Source organism: Miscanthus floridulus, chromosome 7 (assembly GCF_019320115.1).
Source record: "Miscanthus floridulus cultivar M001 chromosome 7, ASM1932011v1, whole genome shotgun sequence".
In the NCBI taxonomy this organism is placed as follows: Eukaryota; Viridiplantae; Streptophyta; class Magnoliopsida; order Poales; family Poaceae; genus Miscanthus; species Miscanthus floridulus.
In genome coordinates this window covers 4,805,098-4,815,404 of record NC_089586.1, presented here as the reverse complement: position 1 = coordinate 4,815,404, position 10,307 = coordinate 4,805,098, and the positions used below count along the sequence as shown (strand labels likewise).

The 10,307-nt window shown below is 49.3% G+C and overlaps 1 protein-coding gene across 1 annotated transcript; it reads right to left on the bottom strand.

Moving 5' to 3' along the window:
- Nucleotides 1-367: 367 nt before the first annotated feature.
- Nucleotides 368-3,706, bottom strand: LOC136462401 (trihelix transcription factor GTL1-like). Its single transcript, XM_066461503.1, has 2 exons — nt 2,583-3,706; nt 368-2,159 (listed from the first exon to the last, which is right to left on the bottom strand). The coding sequence occupies exons 1-2, from the start codon at nt 3,368-3,370 to the stop codon at nt 719-721; spliced, it is 2,229 nt and encodes a 742-aa protein (XP_066317600.1). The 5' UTR covers nt 3,371-3,706; the 3' UTR covers nt 368-718.
- Nucleotides 3,707-10,307: the final 6,601 nt, after the last annotated feature.

Sequence of the window (10,307 nt, the reverse complement as noted above, 5' to 3'; positions counted from 1 at the left end):
TTAAACACTAATTGACAAATAACAACGAAAGTATTACAGTAAATTTCCTAAAAAAATTCGCCACCTAAACTAGCCTAACCCTGCTAGAGTGATAGAGGAGTACCGTTTCTCTTTGAGTGAGCTGAAGCCGTGACTGGGTAGCCAACACATATCTGCCGACACACCTCCTGACATTGACCCAAATAATAAACACAAAGGACGATTTATTTCCTTTAAAATAAAACACTGCTCCAGGAGCTATATTATATGCAATGATGATCGTACCCGCCCATTCATTCATTCATACAGTACATACAATGATACAAATATCAGTAACAAATTAATTCAATGGCACCTTATTTAGACTAGTAGTAATTAACAGTATCTTGTAGATGACCATGCATCATATTCATATCATGTAGTAGTAGTAGTAGTAGTATACAAAATTACAAGTAACAGCTAGAAGCAGAAGCAGCAGTGGAGTGCTAGCTAATAGTAGTGGCAAGTGTTGAAATACACTAGTAATAACAGATTTAGTAACAAGAAAGAAAGAACAAATTAAACAAGATTGCTAAGCAAATTTGTTCAACAAAGGAATGGATTCCTTGGACGCCCAGCTCGCATCTCATGTCCTGTGGTCGCATCCATGGCAACGCCATTGCCATGCATGCAATGCAATGCAGCTACTCGTCATCAAAGGTTAGAGGGAGAGTGATAGAGGGAGAGGCACTGTAGCTAGCTACTCATCATCGTGGCCATGGCTGTCCACCTCGTCGTCCTGATCATCGCCGGCCCTCCCCTTGCCAATGCCGTCCTCCTCCCCGTCGACATCCTCGGCGCCGTCGTCCTCTCCACCTTCATTATTAGCGTTATTGCCACCGCCGCCGCCGGAGGCCTGCTCCCTGTCCATCCCGAACCCCGGCGGGCCGTAGCGCACGTCGGGGTACTTGACCACCGCGTCCAGCAGCTCCGAGCTCGCCTGCTTGGCCTCGCCTCCCCCGGCATTGGACTTGCCGTCGCGCGCCGCCGCCGAGTGACCCGAGCGGGAGTAGAGCCTGTCCAGCTCGTCGAAGTAGGGGCACGTCTTGGCGTGCGCCGGCCGCTTCTTGCCGCTCTCCTTGGCCTTGCGGAAGTACTTGTTGATGTTCTCCCACTTCTCCTTGCAGCGCTTGGCGCTGCGGCCGTAGCCCGCCGCCGCCATGCGCGCGCTCACCTCCTCCCACAGCGGGCCCTTGAGCCCGGGCTCCTGGAACCGCCCCTCCAGCCCCGTCCGCACCCGGATCAGCGCCTCCACCTCGTGCTTGGGCCACCGCGACGTGCTGAGGTGCAGCGACCCGACCCCCTCGGGCGCCGTCGCGTCCCCGCCGTCGTACGGCACCAGCTCCTTGCCGTTGCCGGCCGCCGTCGCGTCCTGGCTCGTGTCGTCGCCGGACGCCGCGGCGGGCGGTGGCGCCGGCGGGAGCGTGATGGACTCGCCCGAGATCTTCTCCAGGTAGGCGATGATGGCGGCCTCCCGCGCCGCGGCGCTGGCGCGGTTCTGCGCGCGCGCGCTGGCCTCGCGGGCGAACTTGTCAGCCTCCTGCCGCCGCCACGCCTCGTCCCGCGCGGCGCGCTCCCGCTCGCGCCGCTCCATGGCCTCCAGGAACTGCCGGTGGAGGCTCTCCTGGTGCTCCAACAGCCGCTGCACCAGCCGCTCGAAGAAGGACGCCGACGCGCTCAGCTGCTCCTGCTGCTGCCGCCGACGCTTCCGCTTGCGCCGCGCCGCGTCCGTCGAAGGCTGGGGCTGCGGCTGCGGCTGCACCACCGCGGCCACCTCCTCCCCAGCCGAAGTCTCCGACGTGTTGAGCTGCGGGCCCGCGGCCGCCACGTCCGGGAGGTCGGCGATGGCCGGCTCGAGGATGGCATTGTCGTCTCCGGTGAGGCCGGAGCCGGACCCCGTCTGGCCGACGCCCGCGCCGCCGCTCCCCGGCTTGTAGATGGCCTCCAGCTCGCTGAACAGCTTGTAGTTGCCGCCGCCCGCGGCCGCAGCGGCTGCGGCAGCGTCATTGTCGTCGCCTGGGCCTTTCTTGAAGTAATTGGCGGCGGCAGCCGGCGCGGGGGACTCGGGCGTGGCCACCTTCTCCTTTCCCGTCCTCTTGCTGCTGCTCGAGCTGTGTAAGTAGTCGATGTCCAACGGCCGCCTGCGCAAAACATTGTGATGGTGAGGAATTAGAAAAGGGTCGGAGCCAGAGACGAGAAGCATAGCACAAGGAATGCAGAGCTGAAAAGTAGGTGCTCGAGTGAGAATGATTTGAGCGAGGGAGGGAGGGAGAAGAGGAGAGGCCGAGAGGGGGAGAAGGGAATCGCCATCAGCATCAGCGTCAGCCATCAGCAGCAGCTGTTCTTTCTCAATCATGGCACTATTATTGCTCGTCCTCTGCTCCCTCCCCACGAGCATGAGCAATAGCATCCGAAGCAGAGCAAGCAACCAAACAAGATGCGATCTTTTTCTCTCAACTTTTTTCTTTCAATTTCCACCAAGAATTCATTTTGATTGCGAGATTTGGAGAGAGCAGCAGTAGGGAGGGAGCAGAGGGAAGATGCACAACAGCACAGCCGCCTACCAGGTAGGTTCTTTGATGGAGGTCTCCTCGTCGCCGGTCCAGCGGCGGAGGCGGCTCTCAGTGGCGGCCTCGTCGTCGTCGCCGCCGCCGCCAACGTGAAGCATCATGCCGCTGCCCGCGGCGCCACCCCCGTCGTTGAGGCCGTCGTCGGTGCCTCCCGTGGCGCCGCTGCCGCCGCCGGGGTCGACCGCCAGCTTGAAGTTCATGGCGGCTGCCAAGAACGGGGGCACGCCCGGAGGGGTGGCGCCGCCCGAGGCCGCGGCGCTCCCGCCGCCCGCCGCCCCCGAGCTCTCCGGCACGGCGGCCTCGACGTCAAATCCGAGGTGGTGGTGGTGGTGGTGATGCGTCTGGGCCTGCGGCTGGTGGTGGTGCTGGTGCTGCTGCGGCTGCGGTGCCCATCTCGCCGGCGGCTGGTGGTGATGCTGCTGCTGCTGCTGATGCGGCGGCGGCTGGGGCTTGTGGTGGTGGTGATGCTGCTGCTGCTCGTGGAAGAGCTGGAGGTGGTGGTGCCCCGCGGCGGCCGCCTGGTGCAGCAGCTGCTGCGTGAAGGGCGGCGACGGGGCGGCGCCGAAGTGGGCGAAGTGCGGCGGCATGTGCGGCGCGTGGTGGTGGAGCTGCGGCGGCAGCGCGTGGTGGTGCAGCGGCTGGTACCTGAAGGGCCCGCCCAGCTCCTGGGCGGCGGCGGGCTGAGGCGGCTGCTGCGGCGGCGGTGGCGGCGCGGACATGGCAAAGCCGCCGTCCAAGATGAACTGCTGGAACTCGGACACGCCGCCGTAGCCGGACTGCATGGCGGGCGGGCGGGGCGGACTGGACTGGAGGCGAAGTGATTAGCACTGCCAGTACTCACTGGCCACTCAATCTGCACTCCCACTGGGCAGTTACTGCTAGCTAGGGAGGTGAGCTGAGGTGACCTGACCTCGGCGGTGATGGTGTTTGTGAAGCTTTGCTTGGTTTGGCTTGTCACATGTTGCTGATGGGCAGCAGCCAGCAGGTAACAAAGCTGCTTGCTTGGCTTGTTACCTCAAATTGCAAGTGTGTGGGTGAGTGAGCAGGACAGGGGAGAGGGTGGAAGATGCGGATGGGGATGGGGATGGAAGGAGGAGGAGGATGGATGGCCCTGGCCTTGTCTTTAATGGAGGGGAGGGTGAGGGGCCTGAGGGCCTCTGGGGCAGGGGCAGGGAGGGGGAGGGTAGGCAGGCACAGCTGCACAGGGCAGTGAGGCAGGCAGGGAGAGGAGATGAGATAGAGAGAGGAGGGCAGAGGTCTGTTTTGGTTTCCATTTTGCTTCTGCCTGCCCCTGCTTATCTTCTGGCAGGTTTGGAAAGCAGCCCTCGAGCATGCCCTTATTTGTACATCTCTCTGCTCTGCCTCGGGGTGCCCTTCTTGCTGCTCTTCCCGTCCTTGTCCCGGTTTGAATGGACTCTTCCTGTTTTCAGGCAACAAGAGGGAGCTCAATTTTCACTTCTATTTCATCTTTGCATTTGTATTTTACTATGTGATTTAGGGCATGTTTGATACCATGGTCTTACGGTTAGATAGCTCAAATTAGTTCTATTGTATCTAAACAAGTGAGACAATAGATAGTCTATTTTTTTAGCTAAATCTTCTTAGCCAACTAACTAGTCAGCCATAACTAATTTAGGCTAATTTTTAGCCCAACTAGCAGCTAGTCATGTGTGTCCAAACATGACCTTAATTACCACCATCCCCACTCCTTCCATTATGAATACTTGATTTAATTCATCAATCGGATAGATCTCACATTGTATTCTCTAATACGTGACTAGCCATGCGATGACCTACACGCAACCACGTCCCGAGTAGGCCACTCGACAAGAAGACCAAGCACTATGGGTTTAGCCTAATTGTTAAGATTTTATGGATACCACTCTTCCCTGACCTAGAAACCCCTTGTAGCGACAAAAGTGGCGGCTGCCAGCAACGCGTGTGAACTGGACGTCGATGGTGGCTCAAATCGAGAAGTAGGTGTCATGCAGTGACCGATGAGATTACAAGTTAGTGGGCTTTAAGGTAAGAATTAACGGTCAACCTATGGCACAAAGAGCCTTTACTCACTGCTCGTTAATACAAATAGTAAAAATGGCATGCAAGAGGATACTTAAGTTGCCTATGGATGTAATTAGATGGCAAGAGTGGACAGTGGGAGGTCAAGAGGAAGAACACAACACAAAAAGGAAGGCAAATATGTGAGTCATTGCGTAGTATTTCTATCATTTTCCACATCCATTTTTCTTCAGCTCTACCAACATAGAGTTCCCTTGAATTAAGAATGTCCACACAGTTGCTCTAGGTTTAAAGCTAATTAATATTTTGGCTAATATGTGGTTAATATCTACTCCGTTTGAAATTATAAGACGTTTTGACTTGTCTAAATGCATAGTTTTTGTTATATTTTTAGATATATGCTATATCAAATTACATAACAAAAACTATATATATATCTTAAAAAATCTTATAATTTAGAACGGAGAGGACATCTTTTATATAGCATGAACTTACAAGAAGATACGACACACGTTAATGCTTTTTCTTTTTGCAAATACTAGTAAAAACACATGCTAGCTAGAGGTAGTGTTCAAAGGGAAAAGAAATTATTACAGCTTTGTCGTCGTAGGAGAAGTAGTTCTCATCGAGGGCCAAACACAGGTAAGGGCATGCGCATGGGCATTGAGGAGTCCAAGAGCGTCCGAGCTGATTTGCCGAGGTTGAAAGCCAGAGGGACTGGATTGCAAGTGAAAAGGACCTGTCCATAAAAGGCAAATAAAGAGCAAAAGAAAATGAAAAAGGAAAAGGAAAAGGGAGGAGAAGATGACGTCAGCTGGCCTTGGGGTCGTCAGGCGTGGCACCGCCACCGGCGCCACACACGTGCCCTGCACGTGTGGGGGAGAAGCGAGAATTTGTTACTCCTTCTGCATTGGGAAGTGCAGTGCAGCTAATTAACTAGTACCGTACTCCTCCTAGTAGTAGTTAATTACTGCCTGATTGATTTGCTGAGTAGGATTAGTTTTTTTTTCCTGTCATCATAGAGAAGAATCGCTGATCCCTGTCTGCACTTGCTTGCATGGATCATCTCCATCTGGGCCTTGTTTAGTTGGCGAATTTTTTTTTGGAAATGGTACTGTAGTATTTTCGTTATTATTTAGCAATTAGTGTCTAATCATAGTATAATTAGGCTTAAAAGATTCGTCTCGTGAATTTCGTCTAAACTGTGTAATTAGTTTTATTTTTTATTTATATTTAATGGTTCATACATGCGTCCAAAGATTCGATGTGACGGAGAATCTTGAAAAATTTTACAAAATTTTGAGAACTAAACAGGCACCTGTTCTATATCCACACTAAGGGATGCGACGGTTGAATACACCCTCTAGATGATTAGATATTTTGATAAAAAAAAGGCTATACTACGTAAATTTTAACTAAGGTTTCTGTTACGACATGTTAGAATGATTAAATATTGTATTAGAAGTAATGCTACCATTAAGACATTCGGAAGGCTGGATGCTTCGCTCCACTCACTGCCGCATGCACCGCTCGCCTAAAAAAATCAAAATCCCCACGGAAGCTCGTCTCCCCAACTCCGCGCTCGTGCGTTGCGGCTTCACGGCGTCGTGCGGCCGTCCGACCATCCCAATCCACCGCGCTTCCGCCTCCATCCCGCATCGTCGACTGGCCGAAACCGGCCGTCCCCCGCTCTGCGTTGCGTCGTACGGAAGAAGGGTGAAAAAATACATGTTGTAAGCGTCTGTTTCAAGTGTTTTAAATATTTCAGAGGTATGTTGCAAGTGTTTCATACGGATGTTGCAAAAGTAGATCGGAATGTTGCACAAGTTGCAATGGTTGAACACGTATGTTGCAAGCTCCTGTTCTCAATGTTTCATCTGTTTTTTTCGACGTATGTTGCGAGTGTGTTTATTTTGATGTTCCATATGTTTTCACACATATAATGCAAGTGTTTATCTAGATGTTGCATTTGTTTATAATGGTTTCAAATGTTTTTCAGGTTATTTTGCAAGTGTTTCAACGCATGTTCAAATATTTCATTTGTTTTCAATCATATGTTGCAATTATTGCATCTGGATGTTTTAAAACTAGCCTCCTCGCCTTTCTGCTCTCTCGCCTCGGTGTCACGCGTAGGAAGGCGAAGGCAGTCCCCACTGAGGCGAGCGGGCCCCACGTGTTTGCAGGCGGGTGCAGCAAGCGAGACGTGGGCGAGCAGGCGCAGGGCGCGAGACGAGGGGCAGTGGCATGGGCGTCCGGACAGGGGGCTAGCATCCGGACACCCGCGCTGCACTCTCGTTTCCCATGCTCAGGCCAGCATGCCCCCGTCCGAGCCTACATTTCGTGCGCCCACACGAGGCCCACGCTGCTAGACCGCTCACGTCCCCTTCACTTCTCACGCGCATTGCAACATGTGCAACACCCGATCTACTTTTGCAACATTCAGATAAAACACTTGCAACATACGTCCGAAACAGCTGAAACACTTGCAAAACACCTGAAAAAACATGAAAAACACGTGTTTAGTCATTGCAAATATGCAAACATCAAGATAGAACACTTGCAACATACGTATAAAAACACTGAAACAATTGCATATATATGCAGCATCTCAAATCTAGTTTCGCAACATCCAAATGAAACACTTGTAACATACACCTAAAAAAGATAAAACATTTGAAACATGTGTGTATAGCCCATTGTAACATGTGCAACATCTCAATCTACTTTTACAATATCCTTATGAAACACTTGCAATATACCTCTAAACATCTGAAATATTTGAAATATACACTTGCAACATGCATCGTATCTCGATGCGACCTCCGCTGTCTGCATCGGGGCACCGCAACCATAGCAGGAGGCGAGGCCGGAGGGCTTCCATGCCAAGGCCCGATGCGTCTCCTTGCACAGCAGCCTCAGTGGCTAGATACAAGGGAGCGGTTGCCACGCGTGGGCCCGGTGATGCCCGCGCTGTTAAGCGAAGCAGGCCGTAGAGCAGAAGCAGCGGAGCAGCGTAGTGGTGCAGGGGAAAGAGGTGCACGGGGTGACCGTCGACGGCGGAGCGGGCCACAGATCAGGAGCAGCAGGGCGACTGACGGAGTAGGAGCAGGCAAGTCACCGTCGACGTGCGGAGCAGAGCGGAGTAGGTCTCTTATCTCCCTTCTCCTTTCCTTATATAACCGGCGCAACAGAAGAGACGGACGCGGATACCGTAATAAAAAAACAAGCAAGTGCAGAGTACAGGTTTATTGGGCTGGTATGCACACCCACGAAGAGACATCCGGATCGACGGACGCCATGTACGTATCATTTCTGAATTAACTAGTACTCCTCCTAGTAGTACTTAATTACTGCCTGATTGATTTGTTGAGGAGGATTAGTTTTTTTTCCTGTCATCAAAGAGAAGAATCGCTGATCCCTGTCTGCACTTGGCTTGCTTGGATCATCTCCATCTATTTTATATCCACACTCAAGGGAAGCGATGGTTGAATACACTCTCTAAATGATTAGAATTTTGATAAAAAAAAGCTATACAAAGTAAATTTTAACTACGGTTTCTCTTACGATATGTTGGAGTGATTAAATATTGTATTAGAAACAATTTGAACGTAAATTTGTTGATGTAGTTTTTATGAAACTTCCAGGCCTCTTTGGAACACGGGAAAGAAAAAACACATCAATAGAAAAAATATAGAAATTACATAGGAATGCAATTGCAAAAAAAACTGAGGATTAGACACGTAGGAATTTGAAAGGAATGATCTTTGGATGAACCATAGGAAAAACGTAGGATTTTTACCGAGAGGTTTGAGTGGATGCTAAATTTCATGTAGTTTTCCTCCATAACAACATTGAAAGGAAAATTTCCTATGCTATTCCTGTGCTCCATTTTTTTCCTCCATTTTTCGGACACTATTGAACCAAAGGCATGAACTATAGTAATTCCTATAGGATTCTCAACCCTATGTTCTTCCTCTATTTTTCCTATGAACCAAAGGAGGACTCGGTATATTGTAAATTTGTGAATTTCCTATACTCGAAATACGCTCATCATTTCTAGATATTAGTCTAACATTTTTTTTTCTTTTCATTAGCGTAATGCACGCCATATTTAAACTTATCATGGAGTGGTTGATACTAACGTTATGAGTTTCTTAGACACCATGTTAAATGTCATTCAGGTCCGCCCAAATTATCAATGTTAGGTGCTACTCTCTCCGGTCTAATTTATAAGGCATTGTCCGATATAACGCGGTTTTGTAAATTACACTTTGACTATTTATTTATGTATATTAGATCTTTTATGATTATAAACTTATGAGTATTGGATAGTAGTTTAATTAAAAATTTAATAGTATCAAGTTTGTATTAAATTAGGTAAAATTTATCAGTCAAAGATTATAAAGTCTGACCATTGACCCACGCAAAATGTCTTGTAAACTGAACGAATGGAAGTAATATATATCTTCCTGCGAGGGCTAAAGTTTCTAACAAGGGCTTGTCAGCTTTGCTCCCAACTTTGCTAGCTAGCTAAATAGGGACAGGTTCACAAACTTCCCTCCAAAACGAAGGTGGGGTTGAGGGCTAACTTTGGGTGTTATGTGGAGCACCTAAGAAGGTACTTCAGAAATTTTTGTTTTTTTTTTAAGCTGCTTCATGATGAAGTTGGAGCAAACCCGATTATAGTTAAATGGAACGGTCTCAAACATGCCGTAAGTCATCTAGCGTGAAGATTGTTGTTGAGCATGTCAAACTGTAAGGGATTTTTTTGTACTTTATTTGTCTTTTAAGAATAGTTGAATAGCACTCAAAAAAGATGATGTAGATAAGTTGTATAGCTCCATTTAGCATGGTTCCAACTCTTTATTGTAGCACATAAAATTTTTGAAGCGTATAAAGAAAAAATAGTAGTTTGGTCAGCTCCTAGATCGTTTTATGAAGACTTGTTGCCACAGTTCATGAAAGAGACATTGCAATCCGGCTAAAGCTTCACAAAAATTAGAGGGCCTAATAATAAGACAACATTACCAAAATCTATATAGCAATCCATGCAAAGTAATAAGATTATTGAGGCTTGCTGCTCCATCCTTATTAGCAAGCGTCTCCTGAATGATGTGGCGTATCACTGAGCCATCCCTGCAATTTCTGCCACGATCCAAATATGCATGGCATCGAACGAACGATGTGATCGACCCGAGCGAGCGATCTGCATGCAGTGGTTGCTTGGCTTGCCCAAATTGTGCCCGATCAAACTAGCGAGTACAGTAATTCGTCCGTGTCTGTTATGACAATGAGGTTGTTTTTTTTTTAGAAAAACAGCTACCTCTAAACTTTTTTTTTTTGACTTTCAGCCTATTCGTCGGTTGGTTTCTGGGCTGATAAGCTCGGTTAGTGCTGATTCGTTGTGAGAGGAAAAATATTGTACCATGACTGATAAACCCTGGCTGAAAGAAACCAGCGAACATGTTGTTTATTTGTTCGGCTGGCTCGTCGTCGGACGCAGCTACAACGGTGCCAAGATATCAAGGAGCACATCTTTTGTTTTAATCTGGTGGAGATACTTGAAACCGGAGGTGTTTCAATCCCAAGCTGGTGGAGATACCTTTTGTTTTATAATTTTGGGCGGAAAGGACGGAAACAGGAAGGGGCAGCGGTGAGATATTGTGGTTCTCCGGGGTGGTATCTGTAAAAAAAGGAATG

What these genes read in the sequence shown, in the direction of transcription:
- LOC136462401 (XM_066461503.1), bottom strand. Translation starts at nt 3,370, where the DNA reads ATGCAGTCCGGCTACGGCGGCGTGTCCGAGTTCCAGCAGTTCATCTTG. An exon ending in TCCATCAAAGAACCTACCTG is followed by an intron (nt 2,160 to 2,582) that starts GTAGGCGGCTGT and finishes TGTTTTGCGCAG; the next exon opens with GCGGCCGTTGGACATCGACT.